Below are 21,436 nucleotides of genomic sequence, written 5' to 3'. Positions count from 1 at the left end.
ATTTACCCATCTTCCTCTAAGCACACTGTCCCCGATGCTGGGCAATGTCCCTTGGCATTCAGGCTCCTGCACAGGCGTGATGGTCCAACCTGAGATTTTAGGTATGTGTCAAAAATACCTCTCAATGAGCCTCCACTTCTGGCCAGTGCTAGAACACGTGGGCAACCATGCACAACTGGCCACTCCACCAGAAAGGCTGCTTTCCTCAGTAGTGGTGAATATTTCCTCCTCCAGGCAGAAATCATGTCAGGCTGGACTTGAGGTCAACGTGGTGCATCAGGAAAGTCAGGTCAGTGGCACCCTCAAACATCTGGAAGCCAAGAAGTTCCCAGATGAGGCTTGCAAAAGAATGCAGCGAGGATGAGCATCCCTTGTGCGGGGTGCATAGGTGCTTGTCCCAAGGGCTCCCAGCCTACAGAATGCCTCAGACTGTGAATTTGTCTTCCTGATGATTTCAGCTCCCTGGGGTCTGTGCGCAGCTGCTTCTCGCCTTGCCCTGCCACGAAGCCGGTCAGGGAGCAACAAGGTCATTTCACCCATCAGGGCAAAGCATCCCCCTGCAGCTGCAGGACCGCTTCCCATCCCGGCACTTCCCTGGGGAAGGAAAGGGGAATCTGAGCAGATGGGAGAGCCTCTTCCTAATTAATAGATGAGGCTTTTCCAAAGCAGCCCAACAGAAAGCACTCAAGCAGAGCGAGCTCAGAGCACTTATGGGCTTGTTTTACATTCATAGCACCCAAGCTTGGATCAGCCCAGGGAGTTGGCACCCAATTGCTAATAGCCCCGGCTGGTCCTGACTGCACGATCCACTCCTTTAAGCTGTTAAACCATTATCACAACAAATTGTTATCCTCAATCCTGTGTATGGGCTCAGGAGAGAGAGAGAGAGAGGGGGGAGAACAGCTGATTCTTTCCCAGGGAAGAAACCTTTCCTGCCACTGCAGGTTCACCTAAAGCAAAGGAAAATGACACCAAAGCTGTGCAGAACTGAATAGAAATGTCTTTTTTTTTTTTTTTTTTTTTTTTAACTGGAGGCTTTTCCAAGGAGGGGAAGGGAGCATAGCTTTGCATTTAAATAAAGCAAAGCAACTTGGTCCAGATATAGCAAAAGCCTGTGGCTAAGAAGCACAGGCGAGCAGCAAGCAATGAGAGCATTTCCTTCATGGGCACTTTATCAGACAGGTTTGGAAACACGTTTCACAGCGGGTGACAGTTTGACCAAGAGACTTCCCACCTGCTCCAGCTCAGCTCCCCAGACCGCTGACACTGCTCCAGCAGCCCCTTCTCCTGCCACTGCTGTTTGATTCACTCACTGACTCCCCTGGGGAAAGACTGGAATTTAAATTCATAAAGGTCAAATTAACAACATGGGCGCCTCTTTTCCCTTCAGCCTCGTTGGCATCTCTCCCATCAACACAGAAATACTAATAAAGGAGATGAGCAGGGGCTAAAGAGAAGCATTGAGCCCTGGCAGGGACTTGGCACTGAGGGAGAGTGGTGATACTGGGGCAGGTTTGGGAACCAAAACATGTGAACTCACCTATATGGAAAATCATAGCAGCTGAAGTGTACACTAGCATCGATAAAGCCATTCTTCTCCATCATCCAGGAAACAGGGATGTCAATAGAAACCTGCTTATATTCATAGATTTTATTGTAGCGGAGGAGGGAAGAAGGTGCTGAGGTTTTCTGGTAGAAAACAGTGTCCTGGCACATCTCAGCATGAGCAGCAGCTACAGCAGCTAAACTGTACTTTGGACTGGATGCAGTAAAACTGTTGCCAGCTACCCTGTTCAGTTGTAGCCAAACCAGAAGCCTTTGCTAGGAGAACTCTGCCGGTGAGGGATTACACTGCTTCGCTCACCCACCAGCAAAACCCAGCCAAGAGCAGGGAATAAGCCTCTTCCTGCTGCCCTTGGTAATAATGCAACTCCAACCACTCCACGGGTCATACCATGAGAACGGGATGTGTCCCAGACCCGACCCACTACCTCATATATTCCATAACTACATGTGCTCCACAGAACCGTACCTGGATCCATCTGAAGTGACGACACTGAGCAAGTGCATCAATACCAATGGCAGAAGCTAGGTTTGGTGCCTCTAATTTAGTCTTCTCCAGAAGAGCAGCAAAGACCCAAGGGGACAGTCAGTGATGGTCAATAACAACAAGCCGAAAATTCATTACAAGGACACTTTGCTATCATAACACTTAATTAGCCTGTGTAATTATTTTACATTGAGGATCATGGAACTGGAATGCTTGGGAGGACTGCTGGTGATGTTTTAAGGACTGGACTCTTACAAGGGTAAACAGAAACACCTAATGCCACCAAAAGCAGTGCTGGAGGTAGGGTGTGGACAAGGATCTGAGTATTCTGAGGCAACCACAGCTGCTCCCAGCCATACAGAGTGCCCAGCCCCAACTCAGGGGGCAAGCAAGCAGCAACACCACTCCAGTTTCAACCCTGCGTTAACACAAATTGTCCCCCAGTGCCGTTTCCCTCAAGGTGTTACTCAAGCATTTAGCACCTGAGTGACTCCACAGCTGGGATGGAGCCACCCTTCCTTGGGCATCCCCCAAAGGCCCTGGCTTTGGGGCAATAAGGTGTGAAATGGTTCCTCCTGCTCCACCAGTGTGGTGGAGCTGCCTGGGAGGGACAAAGGATCTTCTGCACGCTGGCTGCAGGGATGGGATGAGATAACTGTGGTTGAGTAAGAGCTCAGGACAGGTAGAGATATGAGCGCACACCTTTCAGCTGTTACTCAGCTTCCTGAGACACCTTAGGTGAATAACCCCACCGCTCCCAACCACAGGAATGAGCCTGTGATTCAGAGATTCCCACCAGCGCTCCTGGCCCCTTTGCATTGCACAAGGAGAGAGAAGCTTCGCCCTTGGGGCAGCTGTAGCATCACTGGGGGCACAGCAGCCAGCTGGGATGCTGCGCTGGTGCAGAGCTTTGCCCCGTGTGAGATGAGGACATGTTTACCAGCACGGCGGTATCAGCACCACCTTTGGTTTAGTCCTCTTCACATCACCCTAGCAATGGTTTGACGGTACAGTAACACTTCAGACCTCCTGGCATTGGCTCAAGAGCACTGTGGCCACACGTCTGGTGGTGCTGGCCCAGGATAAACATGTTCCATCCTCTTTAAATTTGCTCAAAACCTCTTGGCAGATTAGCTGGGACTGGAGAGCTTTTCCCTGCCAGGCTTCACATGGCTGCGTGGCTTCAGCTTGGAGCCATCCCAGGGGCCTCCCAAGTGGTGGAAGCAGGCTGGAGGAGGATGTTTTGTATAAACAGGAGGGATATTGCTACAGCTATCCTGAGACAGTTATTGTGGTATAGTTGTCCCAGTGTAAGTCCCTGGACAGGTACTTTTTTTCTTCAGAAGAAAGCAAACGCTTTGTACGGCTCCAAAGCAGCACAACCCGAATGAAACGGCGCGAAGGGACTCGAGTGACTCCCCCAGTGCCACATTCCCTGTCTTAAAGCAGGAGCGGCTCCTTCCTACCCCAAATGTCATGCTTCTGTGCAGGAGGGAGCCAAACCAGGGGTCTTGGTGCAGATAGGAAATTCATTGACCTTTCTTGCTGTAAAGCTGCAAAGACCAAAAGTGTCTGCGCAGCCAGCGGCGCTGAGGAAGCTAGAGCAGGCATCTGCAGAACCGGGAGAATAATCCCCCTGCAAATACAGATGGGCCGCAAAGCAGATATGAAAGCATTTAGCACTGATACATATAATTTCCATGCTAAATAGTGCTCTAAGTGCTGGAGGCTTCATGCCACTGGGGAACAGCTGGAGCACACTGTCATGCTGGGCAGAGGGATGTCGAAGCCCTCACCGAACTCATCGCCTTCGCTGTTTTACTTAACCCTTCCCCAGCATGAGATGATTTCCCCCCCCCCCCCCCCCCCGTGTGTGCTGAAGAGAGCAGAAAGAGCAGCATCTGCTTTCTTCAGCTCTTCTTCATCAAGGCGGTTCTCGGTGTGACCCCAGGAAAAATATTACAGCTACCCACCAGGTTAAAAACTGATGGGACAGACCTCACAACACTGCCTACCATGGTGCTGGGGCAAAGCCTGCTGTGCACAGTGCGAGGTCCCAGGAGCCTGCTACAACCTGCTGCTCTGCTCATCCAAGGCAGCCCCCAAGCCCAAATGTCACCCCACCCCACAATCCTGACCCACGGGACGAGGAGGGGACTGATCTCCTGGTGATGCTGCTCCACCTTTACCCTGCAGCCCTGCCACGGGGGGACTTGCAAGAGCCATCCACTCCTTTTGTCACCTGGTGGGCGTCCACCGGCGCTTTGATGGCAGGGCCAAGCAGCAGTAAATTAAGTTCCTTGGAGAAATGCGGAGATAATAAATCCAGGCTTGAGCAGATGTGTAGCAGAATGATGCCACCTTTATCTGACCACATCATTTCCTTGAATCTGTCTTGGGTTTGGTTCTTAATTGCATCGCTGTGGTTTTGTTTCACTGATGGAGAGGGTACGTTGCTACTGCTCTCTGGCTCTACTGACTTTTAATTACTGAGTCTTCCTGCTTGCCCCCCCACCCCAAGCAGTCTGCTTCTGTGCCCCAGCACAGCATCTGGGACGTGGGAGGGAAACTGAGGCATGAGAAGACAGAGAGAAAATGGAGTTTGTGCGCAGCCCCACTGGACACAGGGAGGGTTTTCAAGGACTGCATGAGCTACTCTGGGCTTTGGGACTGTGCAAACCCCATTTTTCTGTGCTGGGTTATTCCAAGTGAAGCTTTTCCTGCTCCAGATATTCAAGCAACATCTCCCATGGGTGAATTCCCAGGTGGCTAACAGGGAGAGCGCTTGCAATATAATTTTGTCCTCAGTTGAAGCAATTCCCTGTTGTCTTTTCCCTACCTGGATAAATACTATCATAAATTTTTATACAGGCACTTAATTTTCTGTGACCCTCTATTTCTCTGTCAGATTTGGGTCAAAACAACTAAGGAGCTCAACAAACACTAATGGATGCAGATACGCATAGACACGCACACTACACGTGATTAAATGCACCTTGTTTCCTAAGAAAGACAAGCTTAAACCAGTTAACTGAAAGTGAAGGTTGCTGCAGCAACCATACACATTAGCAAACCTAAAAGCAAGGTCACCATTAAAATTAATTTCTCATCACAAGCTATGGAAGGCAGAAGGTAATGCTCACCATGCTCTGATGCTTCCCCAGCTCACGTGCTTGGAAATTGTTTACCCTTGCAAAGACTCTTGAGGAAAACCCTCCTTTCCTTCACACTGAAAATTTGCTCTGAGAACATCCCAAGAAACCAAGGTCCTAATTTTTCAGATAACCAATGAAAACAGATATTCCTCCATGAAAACCTTCATCATATTAATAAAACAGTATTTTGCTTGGTCACTCTTTAGCCAGCTCTATCCATTGGAAGTTCTGGGAAAGTCATTCAAATAATCGGGTCTGGGTGGAGAGGAAACGCTGCATTCACACCCCCAGAGCTGTGAATTGGGGTGTTTTGTCTCAGAAATGGCAACGCCTGCCTCTGCGCTGACAGCACACGTGTTGCTGGTACCCAGGAGTGGTTTGCACTGAATTCTGCCCCTTCCAGGCTCTGCTGCCCATCTGCCTGCTGCTTGTCAAGGATTGTGTTCTGTGGATATTACAGCCGTTCTGCTTCCAACCTCACTTTGAAATGTAGCTAGGACATATTTAGCTACAGTACATGTTGTTCTAAATATATACAAATTATACATAAAAAAGCCTGCAATCTGGCCTACCTAATGCCTACGTTAGCATACTTGTGTAGCTGGGAAAAGCACACAAGTCCTGCTTGAAATCTGAAATAGCAGCAGCAGACTTGGAGTTTTCTTCCTGGGAAAGGCTGGAAGAGACCAACAGGAACCGCTAGGAAGGAGCTCCTGCAGCCAGGAGGTGTGAGAGAATTGGAGGGGCCCTAAGGAGCATCCCACCAGCTCAGTGTCAGACCAGGCTGCAGTCTCCACGAGAAAAGGGAATATCTAGCTTATTGCTGGCTGTTGTGGGGCTGGATGCCAAAGCCATGGTTGAAGAAAGGAGCAGGGCTGGAAGACCAGAGGCAGGGAACTCCAAGCTGACTTGGGAAGCCAGGACAGAAAACCAGGTTTGTGCCAGAGCTGAGCTTACTACAGGGGCTCAGACAGGTCCAGGGCAATAGTCATGGCCAGGATGGATCAACCAGCCCTTGGGGAACCTTGGCACAGACCCCATTTGGTGTCTGCCATGAGGGTCTTTGGGGGGGCCGAGCTTGCAACAACCCATCAGCTCAGCCAGGACCACAGCTCCAGCTCTCCTGGCAGACCTTGGCCCTTCAACAGCCTGGAGGTGGCTCATGGTGGCCCACAGACCACCACTAACCCTCCACCCTTTTTCCCTGCAGGTCCCCAGTGCAACGCCTCGGTAGACCTGATCGGCACGTGTTGGCCCCGGAGCGCGGTGGGACAGCTGGTAGCTCGCCCCTGCCCCGAGTACTTCTATGGCGTGCGGTACAACACCACGAGTAAGATGACCAGCGCTGGTGGGCACACGATGGGCGAAGGGTGGGGGAGTTCAGCCAGCCATGTGCATCAGGGGCTGTGGGGGCATGAGTACAGAGCCCCCCGGGGGCTCTGTGGGATCCATCAGCCAAAAAAGAAAAAAGCCCACCCTCATATCCTGAATTTCAGGGAGGGAGGTTTCAGAGCAGCAGCTTTACAAGCAGCTCGTCCTGGACATGCCCCTGCGAAGGGGGACAGGGCTGGTGTCCCCATCTTGGGGACAGGGGGAGAGGAGCGAGCCTGCCCTGTTGTTGGAGGTGGCAACCCAGCTGAGCAGGGACTGGGGGACCTCGTGGCTCGTCCCCTCCCGGCACGGGTGGCTGCATTGTCACTGCCAATGATGTGCTGGGAGCTGGGGACAAAGTGAAGACATCTGAAAAGTGCCCAGAGCCATTCCTAGCACATGGCTGAGTTTCTGACCACGCAAGTGCTGCTTTTGCTGAAAGAAACATCTTGCTTCCTGCAGAAAACATCTATTTCTCTCTCCGACACTTTCTTTGCAGCAGTGGAAGATCGCATGCGTGCAGCTCTTGCTTTGTGGGACTTCTTATGCCATTGCACGAGTCTCTTTGCATTAATCCATACTTCTGCCTGCCTAAGAGCCAATGCCATCCCTGTCCCATCCCATCACCCTGATGAGGCTCATGGTCTCTCCTGTTAATAGCAGAAGCCCAGCATCGTCCCAGTGCTGGCATCACCCCACTGTTGACGTTAATCGGATACTGCCCCGGGGCTGCTGTGGCTGTTCCTTCCCAAACAGCCTTACCACTCACCATCCTGGCTGGGAGGCAAAAAAAGCTCCTAATGCAGGGAGAGAAGTGAGAACTTCATGCTGCCACTGCAGCAGCGCTAGCAGGGTGGCACGTGATGGCTTGAGCAAACAGCACAGAGGAGGGGAAAAGGAGAGTGGAACTAGTGCTGCTCCCACTGCATCTCGGCAGTGGGAGGTGTCGGGGTCCCCCAGTGCCAAGGGGCAGAGCTGGTGCAGACCCAAAGCCCTTGAGTGAGTCTGAAATGGTCCAAGGGCTTTGGTTCTGCAGTTGCAACCTGAGCTGGCTTCAAAGGAAAAGAATCCACTGGTTTGATGCCAGTGACACCTGACTAGTGACAACCACCAGGTGGTCACATCTTTGTGCGACGGACACGCTCTCTTTCAGATAATGGCTACAGGGAATGCCTCGCTAACGGGAGCTGGGCAGTGCGGGTCAACTATTCCCAGTGCCAGGAGATCCTCAGCGAAGAGGTAGGACTTTGGTATCCCTTGGCTGGGCTCTTGGGGGAGGGTGAGGGACAGACAATGGAGTTTTGAAGAACAACAGCACCCAGGAATAGCCCAAGGGAGCTGTGGGCTGTGGCAGCACCCCAGATAAAAGGTGGCATGCAGTATATGTGACACACACTTTTCTGGATTTGCATTTTTATTCCCTGCCAAAGTTAAAGCCATGCCCGTTTCCATCCCTGTTAAAAATCCAAGAGGATTTGCAGTGTCAGGTCTCCTGGTCCCAGGGCTGCTGGGTGCAGATCAGCGTGCCCTCCAGCCCCACCAGCCTCCCCCAGCCCCAAGCTCTCAGTGTAAACCCCAACCCTCCCTGTCAGCAATGAAATAAAGGAGATGTTTAGGAAGCTGAAAAGGATAAAAAAAATGGAGAACAAGAATTATAAGCCCCTGAGTAGGTCAAGCCCCCCCTCAGAGCAGAGGAGAAGAGATATGGGCTGTTCATTTGCAGCTGATACCACCTCTGGTATTTAAGATGCTGATATCTCTTGCCAGGAATGGTTTTCTCACTCAGTTAATTGCTAATTCACAGGTTGGATGAGTGCCTAACAGCAGGAGCAATCAATTAATTTAATTATCACTCACACCTTCCTGAGATCCCCTGCTCCCTCTGCCCAAATTCATCCCAGCCTCTCGGCTGCCCTCAGGGCAACTGGGAATGAACCGAGACACCAGATGCCACATTGCCAGTGAGCTGGGACCAGATACAGCAGGGTTTCCCCGGATGGTGGGCTGGGGATGTCCCGTGCTGAGCCGGGCTGATGTAGGGGCAGCAGCAGTGAGCTGCCCTGGCACGGGTAGGATGTGAAATGCTTGAGCCCTTTGCCAGGGCCAGGTTGGTGCCTCTCCTGCCCACGTTAGCCCCATCCAACCAGCCCCGTCCCCTTCCAGCCCTTCTCCACTGCCCTGCACCAGGTGGGCTCCAGTTGCTTTCTGAAAAAGGGCCCAGCATCTGCAGTGGGGCTCCCAGAGGGGATGGGTTTGTGGTGGTACCCAGGGCTGCTGCTGACCCCCTTCCCATCTCCCCCCACCAGAAGAAGAGCAAGCTGCACTACCACATCGCTGTCATCATCAACTACCTGGGGCACTGTGTCTCGCTGGGGGCCCTCCTCGTGGCCTTTGTCCTCTTCATGCGCCTGCGGTGAGTGACCCGACCCGCTGCCATGTTCCTGCTGGGGGGGTGAGCCTAGAGACATCACCCCCACAGGCTGGGGGTGGACCCAGCCCCTGTCTTTTGCTATATCCTCCCCCATGGCTGTTGCTCTCCAGTCTGGAGGGATCATGTCTATCTCAGGGTTATTTTCCTCCTGTTCCTCTTTTGAAACACTCTGCTATGGATGCAGTGGGTCCTCCTTGGTGCCTTCCACCTCCTGGTCTTGGTCCTGCCCACCTTACCCAGGGCACAGCCCCAGCAGCTTACCCCTGGGGTCCCAGCAAAGACAGGCAGCTCCACAAACAGCCGTGTCCCCCAGCCCACATGTGACTGGCCCCCAGCCACCCACCATGCTCTGATGGTCCCTTGTCCCCCCCTCCCCAGGAGCATCCGGTGCCTGAGGAACATCATCCACTGGAACCTGATCACAGCCTTCATCCTACGCAATGCCACGTGGTTCGTGGTGCAGCTCACCATGAACCCGGAGGTGCACGAGAGCAATGTGGTAGGTGCAGCTTTGCCAGGCAGGCAGTCAGAGCCCACCCCGAGTGGCTGGGGTGTGTGGGGAGCTTGAGGATCCTAAAGATGAGGCCATAAAAGCAGCTTGAGGGGCCAAACAGGGCTTCCTGGTGGCTGCAGGACAACTCAGGCTTGTGAGAATCATGGGTTCAGTTGCTGTGCTGGGGTCTGTGTTGCTTTGTGCATGTTTCACCACTGTAACACAGAGCTCCTCTCTTCAGCCCCCGTGTCTCCTCCTAACCCTCTTGGCAGGTCTGGTGCCGCTTGGTCACTGCTGCATACAATTACTTCCATGTCACCAACTTCTTCTGGATGTTCGGTGAGGGCTGCTACCTGCACACGGCCATCGTGCTTACCTACTCCACGGACAAGCTCCGCAAGTGGATGTTCATCTGCATCGGCTGGTGTAAGTGCCAGGATGTACCCTTCACCCACCGGGTGTGCAGGGGTCGAGTGATGGGTGATGCCCACCTCCCTCTTCTGCTCCAGCTCTTCTTTCACCCAAATATCTGCAAAAAGGCTGCTGGGAGCAGGAGGATGGGATTTGCATGGTCAATTCATCTCACTCGATGGTTTATCCTCTGTGAGAGAATCCCTGTTACAGCACAGTTTGGTGGCAACGTTGCACCCCTGAGATTCACCTGCATGTTCCTCTGCAGGTATCCCCTTTCCCATCATCGTCGCCTGGGCCATCGGGAAGCTGTACTACGACAACGAGAAGTGAGCCTGATTGCTCTCATTCCCCTTCTCCTTCCTGTCCCAGCTCCCCAGGGATCAGTCGTGCCAGGGGCTGCAGCAGGCACGGATCCTGCCTGGAAGGGCTGGCACAAGGCAGGGTACATGGAAAGGGTGGGAGGAAAAAAAGGTAATATTATTCTGTTCTTTCCTTTATCCCACCTTCAGGCTCTCTGCCGCCCTGCCTGCAGCTGCCTGCTGCTGCGTTCTTCTCTTCAAAGGGCAAATGAGATGTTTAAGGGGGAAAAGGCAAGATTAAGCCCGAGCTCCTACAACATGTTTGCTAAATGGAGCTGGGATTTAATCTATGGGCAGAGATACAAAACACCGCCACCTGAGCCGTTTTCACAGGGACTTGCTAATGGAGGTCTTAACAGACACCTGAGAGTTTGTCGGGCGGGCTGGGAAGTTCAGAGGAGACCATTTGGATGAGCGGCAGCTCGTCTTGTTTTCCAGGGCAAGTTTTGTCTCCTGACTTCAGCAGCCCTGCGCTACGTGCAGGCATGGCACCGATTTAACAGAGCCCAACAAGGTGCTCCCAGGACACGGGTACACGTGTGGGAGCTCCCGTGGGATTTGCTGGGGTCAGAGCCGGCCCAGACCTGTGTGCCTGTGAGGTTGTCCCTGCCCATTCTACAATAACCAGTTCCACATCCCCATGGAGCCCATGAACACCCGCATGTGCCTCCATATACCGCGTTCCTGGGCTACAGCAGTTGAAGCTGTAGTGCTTTCACCCCATGGACAGTGACTTACAGAGAGTGTGCGAGGGCAGGAGTAAATCCAGGTTGCTCACGCTGCAGGTTTGTCCCCGACATGGCTTGTCCCTGACACCGCTTGTCCTTGCCTCGCAGGTGCTGGTTTGGGAAGCGAGCGGGAATTTATACCGACTACATTTACCAAGGTCCCATGATCCTGGTGCTGCTGGTAAGAGGAAAGCGCCCTGCTCGCTAAATCCCCTCTAAATATGGGGTCCTTCCCCCTCACATGGGACGCAGCTGCTGCCAGACAGGGTCTTGCCCCCTTCCTGAGCTTCTCCCTGCTGCTGGCAGTTACACAGCCCCACAGCAGTGATGCCGCTCGGCCTGCAAGCCCGGCTCCCCTCACCCAAACTTCACCAGTTTGGGCACCTAACCCCTGATGGGAAATAGCGGGCATGGATCCTGCCGGCTTGGGGTGGACTAGAAAGTCCTCGGATAGGGATGCTCCCATTGGCAGACTCCCACGTGTGCCAGTAAGTCCTTCCATCCCTGCCCTGGCAGGGTGCTTTGGGTGCTTTGGGTGCAGGTTGGTGCTTTGCCAAGCATTCGCAGCAGCCTGGGGACCTCAGCTCCATTCCCTGATCCACATCACATCTCTCCTGTCCCTTGGCTAAGCAGCGATGCTTGAACCAGGGCTTATAGGGAGCATAATTTGCTGGGGCTTTGCCCTTTTGGGAAGGGACAAAGAGCAGCAGTGGCAAGCCACACGCAGTAGTGGCAGGGGTCCAACCTGTGTTGGCAGGGGGAAAGCCATGCACGAGGTCCCACAGCATTCCCTCCCTCCTTGCCCAGTGCTGAGAAAACCCAAAGGAGGGCTAATCACCAGCACCAAACGGCCTCGCTGAATAATTGAGCGTCTTCTCATTTCCCAGCCCATCAGGTAGCCCGGCCACTTCTAATCTGTGTCAATTGTGCTCCGCTCCCAGTGCTGCCTTCCTGTGCCCTCATTAGCAGTTCGGCAGCCGGGAGAGTGGCCAAGCAGCTCCTTGCTGCGATGGCAGCCATTCTCCCAAAATCCCTTTGGCTGCCTTCTATTCCTCCTCCCCTTCCAATTTTTTTCACCTTCAGCCCTTCCTTTAATGTTTGCCCTTCTTTGCCCACCTCCTGGCGTGCCCTACTGCCCCTCTCCCTTGAAAACACTCCTAAATGCTATTGCTAAAGTGCTTTAAAAACGATAAACGCAGATGCCCTGATCCAGTGCGTGGAAGGCAGCAGGTCAGGGTCAAGAGGGAACATTCCCATTCCCCCTGGCACAGCCCGTTCCCTCCGCTGCGGCAACGGGAGGAAAGGCTGGGGGAGCAGACACTGACCAGGTGCCCCTTTCCTTCGAGATCAACTTTATCTTTCTGTTCAACATCGTCCGAATCCTCATGACAAAGCTCCGGGCTTCAACCACGTCAGAGACAATCCAGTACAGGTAAGAGCGTGATGACCCTGCAGAAAGCAGATCTAGAAACTGCCTTAGCATGGTTACAGGGGACAGGGACAGCCCCGTCAGCTAAATGTCAAGGGGGTGGGAGCATGGAGAGACAGCGAAGAGCACCTCAAATGCTTTTCGGAGGCATGTGGCTATTGCATCTGGTTCAAAAATCCTGGACGGTGAGAGCTTTGTGATGGAGAACGTGGATGGTTGGATCTGCCGTCGAAGGCAGCCGCTGGGAGCAGAGTCCCTTGGCAAAAGCCCATTGTGGTGGGACCCGAGCAGCTGCCCGGGCTCGGAGCTGCAAACCCTGGCACAGAGGTGAGAACTGGACCACACTTGGCAGCAAAGCAAAGGCTGAGGAAGGAGGAATGAATCGATGCCACCCAAACACCTCCTCACAAGGAGAAGGCAACTCTCCCAGCAGCACAGGGCAGGAAAGTTTAACCCTTCCCTGCTGGGGAATATTTTGCAGACAACTTGGGAGGTGCACAGTCAGAGCAGCCATCTGAAGTACCCAGAACAGGAGAAGACACCTTGGTCTTCCTCAATGCTCCTCTCTGGATTGCTTTCTGGGCAGGAATCAGGGAATCGTACTGTAAAAGAAGCAGGTTTGGGGCTGAGGGTGGCTTTTTCAGCTGAGAATGGAAAAATTTGGATGCTGTCATTGGGAAATGCCAGCTTCCCTCATCTGGGAGTATTGAGCTGGGATGAAGGATTCAGCTTGGGGTGAGCAAAGATCAAGGCTATTGAAATAGGCTGCTTGGCCTCAGCAGTTCTGAGAGACTTTTGGGTTTCCAGCATTTGCCTGATTTTGGCAGGGAACATTTTTCACCCTTGGGCAGAACATTTTCATTTCCCATAAACATTTTGTGGGACAGAAAAAACTTACAAACTGTTCAGTCATGCTTAAACTAGACAAGGGACAGCCCTGGAGGGCTCCTGCTCACCTTAGGCGATGGCTTTTGGTGAAAAGCTGATGGATCCCCTGCTACATGGCTGCTCCCCTGGAGAAGTGCACCGGTGCATGTGCTGTCCCATAGTTTGACAGCCTGAAGATGCTCATGTCCTCAGTTACTTCCAGCTCCTCTGTGCCATCTGCCAGTTTGTGTCAGTGGCTGTGGTTCTCCTCCAGGCCAGCAATGCAGGACAGGTCCCAGGCCCCATCCCTGCCTAGCCCAGCCCTGCCAGGGATGACTTTTCCTGTGTTCAGCTAATGTTGGAATTTGTCCGTTACCAGGATCTTTAAGCAAAATTTCTTGTCCCTTAATCCAAAGGAATGAGATGCCAAGCCCAAATCCTTCCCTCACTCTTGTACCAGCAATATTACTTTCCACAGACTGCACTTGTAATCTTATCAAGAAAAAGATATCAAATTAATTAGCTGAGTTTTCCAGAAACCCATATTGAAGGGTGTGAATTATTTTACCCCCCTTAATTCCTTTTAAATTGAGCCTTAGATCAGCCAAGTAATCATTTCACGCCAGCTCAAGGTCAAGCCTTCGCTACCCACTGCCCTTTTGTGGATGGAGAAGCCACAGAAGGTGCCCAGTGCTCACACCAGCCCGGTCACTTGGGGATCACTTTGGAAAACAGCTCAGCTCTGCTCTGTCCTCCCCCGGTCACTGGTTTGCCCAGATCCAGCCGGTCCCATCCCAGCCGTGCTGGTGCTGGGGGTGGGATGGGGAGATTCCTGGTGCCCAGGGCTATGTTGCGGCAGCTCAGGTCCATGTTCTCTCCCCAGGAAAGCAGTCAAGGCCACGCTGGTGCTGCTGCCCTTGCTGGGAATCACCTACATGCTGTTCTTTGTCAACCCGGGGGAGGATGAGATCTCCAGGATTGTCTTCATCTACTTCAACTCCTTTCTGGAGTCCTTCCAGGTATGGTCCTCAGCACCAGTCCCCGTCCCAGTTCCCCCACCAAGAGGTGTGGAGGAGCCTGTCCTGGCTGATGCCTTGCCCTGCTTCTGCCCCCTCCCAAAACCAGACAGCCCCAAACCCTGGGGTTGCTCCAAAGCCTCTGAGCCTGGGATGCCTGCTGGCTGGAGCTCCACAGTGACTCCAGCTTGTCTCCTTGCAGGGCTTCTTCGTCTCTGTCTTCTACTGCTTCTTGAACAGCGAGGTGAGCACTGGGGGCTGGGGGGTCTATACTCTTCCTTGCAGGCAGATCCAAGCCCCTGCACAGGGCTTGGAGGGTGCTGGCACCCAGTTCCCCAGCTGAAGGCGTTTGCTGGTCAGCGTTGGTGCTTTACCTCTGGCTCCAGGGATACCTGCAGCACGAGACTGTGCCCAGAGGGGAATGGACACTGGCAGTCTCCTCCTCTGGAGGAGGGAAATCCACCCCCAAGAACAGCTGCTTTAGGGGTGCATCTGTGTGACTCGGTGCAGCAGAAGAGCCAGGGGTCCCCCCATCCCTAGGAAATCCTTCTCCAAGGCAGTCCCCATAAACATGTGGGTACCTGGCACATGGGCAAGGGCACCTCCCAGGCTCCGACCCAAAACCCAGACAGCAGAAAGCAAAGGAGGTGAGAGCAGAGGCCAGTTATTTGGGCAGCTCTTTCCTCTGCCTCCTACCAAATGCTCTTGCACCATTGCTGGCTCAGGAGAGTTTGCTCCAGGCAAGCTTGCTTTGTTACCAAATAGTATACAATTGATGCAGGAGGAAAAGGGATGGGACCAGGGCTGTCACACCATGCAATTCATGCTCTGTCATCTCTCAGTTCCAGCTGGGCTGGTGGCAGATTTTGGTGTTCACCCAACTGCACCATCCAGCACCCATCTCCCAGGGCCATCCCATGCTGCAGTCGATGAAAAGGCATTTCTTCACTATTTACCTGCCATACAAAGCACGTGGGCTGTTGTAGGGCAGAATTAACATTGAAGAAATGCCACTAGTATGAAGCAGACAAGCCATAAAACTTTCCCAACCATTGCTCAAACCGCTCTTAGCCCCTTGCAGCATCCGATGCAGTGGGTGAGGTGCTGGCTTCCCTGCAGAGCCCCCGCTCAGATTTATTTCTTCTTTTCATTTCCATTTTGTGCTCAAAGGCACCGTCAGTTTGGTTCATCTCTCTTCACAACTGCAAGGGCTGCATTTCACGGGCACCACATCAAACAAGGCTGGGTGTCCCCGGAGGTGACAGGGGCTCCCAGGACCCTCCCTGCCCCCAGGGAACTTGGCAGGGGTTTGATAGCATTTTTGGTTGAAAGACTGGGGATGGCCGATGCCCCTGGACAGCTTCAGAGAGCTGTGTGGTGACTTAATGTCCCCTTCTCTGTCTCACTCCCCCAGGTCCGATCAGCCGTACGGAAGCGGTGGCACCGATGGCAGGACAAACATTCCATCCGCGCCCGCGTGGCTCGGGCCATGTCCATCCCCACCTCCCCGACCCGCGTCAGCTTCCACAGCATCAAGCAGTCCACGGCTGTCTGAGCGGGGAGGGAGCTGCCGTACGGGGTGGGGGAGCTGGCGTCCCCACTGCATGGGACCCCTGCCACGGAGCAGCACAGGGGCCAGGTCCTGCCTGCACCCACTGGTCTTGCAGAGGGCACGCCAGCTCGCTGCGGATATGGGAAACCCGGCAGAAGCTCCTGTCCCCCTTGCTGGGGCAGCCCTGTGGGTCAGGACAGCTGGGGTGCTGCTTTGTCATCTCCCTGGCAGCGCTGTGACCTGCTGGGGTGGCAGAAGGAGCCAGGACAGCCCAGAGAGGTTGCAGCAGCCTCCCTGCCTGCTTCCATCCTGGGCATGATGCCCCATGTCCCATCACTGCCTCTCTTGAGTTTGTCACTGCTTTGAGGTGACAGGACACTAGGACATTGCTGGGACAGTTTATGGGGCTAATCCCTTGGGAAGCTGGGTCAGCCTTCCAGTGAGTGCATGATGGGATGCTGCTGGGGGTGGCATCTGGGTCGATGAGGGATGGATGAAGAGCCCCTGGACTGATTTCAGATGTTGCTTTATGTGGCTGTGTTTTTGTACCACCGGGGTTCTTTGAGCCCTTCCAGCCCTTCCCCTGCACCTTGCTGCATCCCTGGGATGTCCTGTAACTGCCGCTTGGTCTGACCAGGTCATTTCTCATCTCGACACCGAGGATGTGAGGCAGAGTAATGGGGTGGGAGAGGGGACGGAGCCTTGCTAGGGTTGGGGATGGGTCCCAGGGGCTCTGAACAGCCACATGGTAGTGGTCTGGTCTGAAGGAAGGCGTGAGGTTTAGTTAATCCTATGGTCTGGTCCAGCCCAGATGGATCTGCAGGTCTTTGCAAAGCCCCTGGCCCTCAGGCCCATGCCCCTGCTCGGGGATGGAAAGGTGAGGGACCTCCACAGTGAGGCAGTGGCTGAGCTCCCCAGGGGCAGCTACCGTAGGGACATGCCGTGGTTTTGCTCCCCTCCTCCCTGCCCTGCTTTTACCTGTGCAAGCGGGCTCGGTGCCAAAGCTGCTCCTTGCTTTTACACAGGGGATGGGGCCAAATCATTCCCAACGCTGGGATTAAGTGCCTTGGAGGAGCAGCAACTTCCCTCCCCATGCCAGGGACCTCAGATCATCTCCTGTGCAGCTGCCAAGTCCCTGATCCACCCCCGATGCCCTGTTTCATGTGGTCCAAAAGGAGCTGAGCAAAGAGGTCCATGCAAGTGGAGGGTTGTGCCCTGGCCTCCTCGGAGCCAGGTTTTCCCCACTCCATATGAGGTCTAGGGATGCTCAGGCACGGGGAGGGTGCCAGAGATGTTAGAGCAAAGTCCAGGGATTTTGCCACTGGAGCCCTACAGGGTCTGGCATGAGTCCATTCACACTTCTGTGCCTCAGTTTCCCTACTATAAAGAACAGGCATAAACATTTCCTGCCCTGGGGAGATTCAAGCATCTTTGACATTGTAGGACTCTGTGATTTCCTCAGGATACACCACCAGAAAGGAATAAAATCTTTCTTTTTTTCATTAAAGGGAGGCAGAGGCAAAAACCTCCAGTTTCTTTAAACGTTTGAGAAGTTCAATAGTTTGAAGCAAACTCCTCCTCTCTCCCTCCCACTGAGATTTCCAACCTGCATGGTTACTGTGCAGCTAAACCCAGAACTACCCCATCGCCTCCAACAACGTGCTGAGAGCGACAGCTCCCGGTGTGACAGCGACCACAACGAGGACCCTCCCCTGCACGTGGGGTGGCCTTCAGTCCTTGTACAAGTTCATCCATCACCACCAGTCCCAGAAACTGCCCCTTATCCAATATGTGGGTGAGAAAAGGACCCCCGGTGTTACGCGATGGGGAACCTGGCAGCTCCCAGCTTTACAGCCACTTTCTGCTGATGCCCTACAAGGAGGAGACTTGTGTGTCCCCACTGTGGGTCACTTTGATTTCTCTGCTGGGTGCTTTGGTAGGAGTTAATAAACAGCTGGTGGCTACAGAGAAGGGGAAATGCCCCAGGAAGCTTTTTTCACCATACATATAAGTGGTGTTACCAAAAAGTGATGTGCTACATGTTCAATTTGGATTTTTCTAAAGCGGGGTCATTTTTGATGGAAAAGAAGCTGGAAATTGAAAAAACCAAAGAAAAAACCCAAACAGAATCATCTGTATTCCCATCACTGTTTTTTCCTTCTCCTCTTGATGGTCTGCTCTGACTGACATGACTTTGCTTTCTGTAGCTGGAGAAGTGTGTGTATTCTCAGCCTTGTTTGATTAAAATTACTTCAGTTCCTCTCACAAGGACTTTTGGGGCATGTTTATCGTTTGGAAAAGACAACCCCAGCACAGCCACTCTCCATCTCACGATGCAGTGGGCTCAGCATCCCGCTGGCCACAGAGGTCCCTGGGGCAGCTGGGGGCTTTTTTGTCTCCTCTTCTACCCTAAGTGCTCCTGCCCATAGTACAGAGGTGGGATACAGGCTCCTCCTGAAGGTATCAACACCATCTCGTCTAAGGGGGGGTGAGGAGCACCCTGTGTGGGTCTCCCACACAAGTACCATCAGGGCTAGAGAAACTCCAGGTTCTCCATGATGTTCTCCTCTTGCCAGCTGAGCTAACACAGAATAAAAATGTAATGTGCTTCGCAGTAGGAGGGAGGGCCAATTAAACTCGAATTTCATTTCATACATCAATGTTTACGAGTGAAATTCAGACACAAACATCTTTCTGGTCAAGCTCTTCTGTTGCAGAATTAATTTGTTCATCACACCGAGCCTTGGAGAGTGCTGTAATTTGGTAAGTACCATGCACATAAATAATAATTACAGGCTCCTGCTGATTACATGATTGTATTTAAAGTTATCAAGTAATTCTGAGATTAATGACCTGCCAATCCTGTACTCTTGATGAGGTTATAGCCTCTTGAGATAATCCTGCATTAACCCTTGAGGTTATCGTGGCAGCTCTCGGGGGTGGGAGAGGCCAAGCGGGACCCCGAGGATGGGACCTCGTGGTGCTATGGGACATCCCAGGCTGGGAGTGAGGCAGGCTCGCAGGAACCTCTCCACCACACAGGGATGGAATTTAATTTAGCTTCTTTATTTGAAGAACACATGAAATGCACCATGGGGGTTGTGTCTGGCCCTGGAGTCACTCCCCAGCCTCAGCCCTACCACCGGGGTCCCAAGTGCCCTGTGCTACATACAGCCCCAGCAAACCGAGAGCCCCACTGCCCTGGGCATCACACCCATCGGATGGGGGAGGGGGGTACAGCTTATGTTTAAAGCCAAGCTGGGCTATCATTCCTCTTCCTCCATCCTGGCTCAGACACGGCATTGCTGTCCAGCTGGCCACACTTCTGGATGTTTAACCCTTTCTGTACCTTCCCAGGCTGGCAACAATCCTGGAAGGGGGGAAAGTGGGGAAGGAGAGGAAATCTTGTGGCAGTTTAATAGCCTGATGGGCTCCTCTGTGGCTTTCAGTGCTGTCCGCCCCAAGATGTTCTCACCTGTGATGTGTTGTCCTTCCAGTGCTGCCTAACTCCCAAATAAATATTTCATCTTTTAATTCCAATGCCCTCTCTCTTCCTGCTCTCCCCCCAGCACAAGCCTCCCGCTGACATTTGTCACTGCAGTCACAGTTAAATGGCTTTCAAAAGTGCATGGCAGCGAGAGAGAGGCAGCTCTCTGCCACCCTCATGAAATTTTCAAAGGGCTGTATTTTTCCAGTTTGGAGAAAAATCTAAAGGTCTGAGATGCCAGTGTGGCTCCCACGGGTCCCATCGGAGAGCCTGTCTGCTCATCCCTGAGAAAACGCTTTTCTGGCCACTCCTCGAGGAGCCCCAGAGCCATGCCGAAGGCCACAGAGGTGTGTGCATCCATCACACAGCATGCTGGAGATGGGCTTCTGCAAGGAGCAGGGATGGGTCAGTCCCACCACCAAGTCCCACCACTCATGCTCGTGGCTCTGGGTCTGTCTGCAGGGGTCACCCACACCTAAGGCCATCCTCCCAGCTGGACCCCTCAGCGATGCTCCCAGGGGGATGTGCACCAAGGGTTGTCCGGGTTTTCCAGGTTTGTTTGGAAACAGTTTGGCCCCTTGCAGTCCCCAACAGCCTGCTCCCAGCACAGCACCAGCAGAGCCCCTGCCAGCACCATGGCCGAGCTGCCCTGCCTTCCTCCCTGTCAGGCAAAAGTGTCCGTGGGAAACTATTGCTTTTAGGCTGTGCTGATCTGCTGCTGAGCTAGTAGGGGAAACTGAGGCACGGATTTGCACTGTGTTACACAGGGAGATGTGGGGCTCCACCTACTGAGCACCATCCTGCCAGACACCTCTGCTGCAGAACATCCTGCCAGCCCCAGTCCAGGTCTGAGACCTGCTTCAGGAGACATCAGTGTGATGGGGGGCTCAGGACCCTCCTCAGCAGCCCACAGCCTCCTTCTGTCCTGGAGGAAACAGCCCCAGCGGGAGGCTCCCCATCCTGAGCCAGCCAACGATCCCTCAAACATGATCGCCTTCTGCTCCGACGGCAGCACCCATTTCCAGCCAGCTTGCTGACGTTCCGAGCTGCCCTTCCTGGCTCTCGCAGCAGGGGACCCGAAATTTGGGTGCAGCAGGAGAAGGGTCATAACTTCCCTCGTTCTGTGCTGTGCCCACGGGGACCAGTGCCCAGCAGAGTCCCCCAGTAACACCAGTGGCAAGTGCTTGAGACCCAGAGGTCCAGCTCCTCCCACAGTCCCTGGCTGCCTCCCCAGTTCTGCACGGGGGCAGAACACAAATGACTGGTCCTCATCTGTCCTCTCCAGCACACGGTGTCGGTGACATGGCTGTCACAGCTCAGGCAGCACAAAGTCTTTGGGCTTCGTTGGCTGAGTGTGGCTGAGCTCTTATCACAAACTGCCAGGGCTCGTGGCTTGGTCCCACAGGGTCATCTCCGACTGCCAGAGACTATTAGCATCTCTGCTTCCAGAAAGCTGAAGCCTTGCTTGGGATGAAACCAGCCTTTGGGAATGCAGATGATCCAGCCATGTTGCAATTAGGGGAGGGGTCCCCTGCCCTGTGCTTGCATCTCTGGGGGTGCTGGGTCAGGTCTGGCAGCTGAATGAGGTTCCTCTTGCAGGAGCGTGACTTCAGTTGGGTGGCTGGAGAGTCCCAAGGAGCTGGTGGCCACAGAGAAGCCTGTGGGTATGTGAAATATGGGACAAACAAGGGAGCCCGGGCTGAAGTACTGGCAGCGACCACAACTGCAGAGGGGTTGTCAGCACAGCAGGAGCCAGAGACCTGGAGGAACACAAACAAGGAAAACCGCAGCCCGAGAAGCATGTGTAAATGAAATACACTGCAAACACAGAAGCAGGGTCTTAGTACAAGCCAGGAAAAAGCAGCGCGACTGTGCCTGCTTGTTGGAAAGGAAAATGAGATATTCAGGAAAAGCCTTGGATTACAGCCTAGCACGTTTACATCCTTATTTTTGACCAGCGTTGCATCACTAACCCAAAGCCACAGTAGTAAAAATGCTTATGGTTCTGATGCAAATTATTTGGGTGGCTAATGGGAGCTATATTTTAATGTGTTATTATGGTTAAGGCATGCTTACAGACTGCA

The 21,436-nt window shown here is 53.4% G+C and overlaps 1 protein-coding gene across 1 annotated transcript in view; it reads left to right on the top strand.

Annotated features, from left to right (window-relative positions):
- The window catches only part of CRHR1 (corticotropin releasing hormone receptor 1), a 29,458-nt gene extending 11,329 nt beyond the window's left edge, over positions 1-18,129 (top strand). The window contains exons 3-13 of the mRNA XM_037411442.1: positions 6,416-6,535; positions 7,730-7,815; positions 8,883-8,989; positions 9,386-9,506; positions 9,773-9,926; positions 10,180-10,240; positions 11,110-11,182; positions 12,348-12,433; positions 14,181-14,316; positions 14,516-14,557; positions 15,728-18,129. Coding sequence (XP_037267339.1) covers positions 6,416-6,535; positions 7,730-7,815; positions 8,883-8,989; positions 9,386-9,506; positions 9,773-9,926; positions 10,180-10,240; positions 11,110-11,182; positions 12,348-12,433; positions 14,181-14,316; positions 14,516-14,557; positions 15,728-15,868 — 1,127 coding nt within the window. The 3' untranslated portion in view covers positions 15,869-18,129. The remainder of the gene's footprint in view (positions 1-6,415; positions 6,536-7,729; positions 7,816-8,882; positions 8,990-9,385; positions 9,507-9,772; positions 9,927-10,179; positions 10,241-11,109; positions 11,183-12,347; positions 12,434-14,180; positions 14,317-14,515; positions 14,558-15,727) is intronic.
- Positions 18,130-21,436: the final 3,307 nt, after the last annotated feature.

This window comes from Falco rusticolus, chromosome 18 (genome assembly GCF_015220075.1).
Source record: "Falco rusticolus isolate bFalRus1 chromosome 18, bFalRus1.pri, whole genome shotgun sequence".
Classification (NCBI taxonomy): Eukaryota; Metazoa; Chordata; class Aves; order Falconiformes; family Falconidae; genus Falco; species Falco rusticolus.
This window is presented reverse-complemented; position numbering and strand designations above follow the sequence as displayed.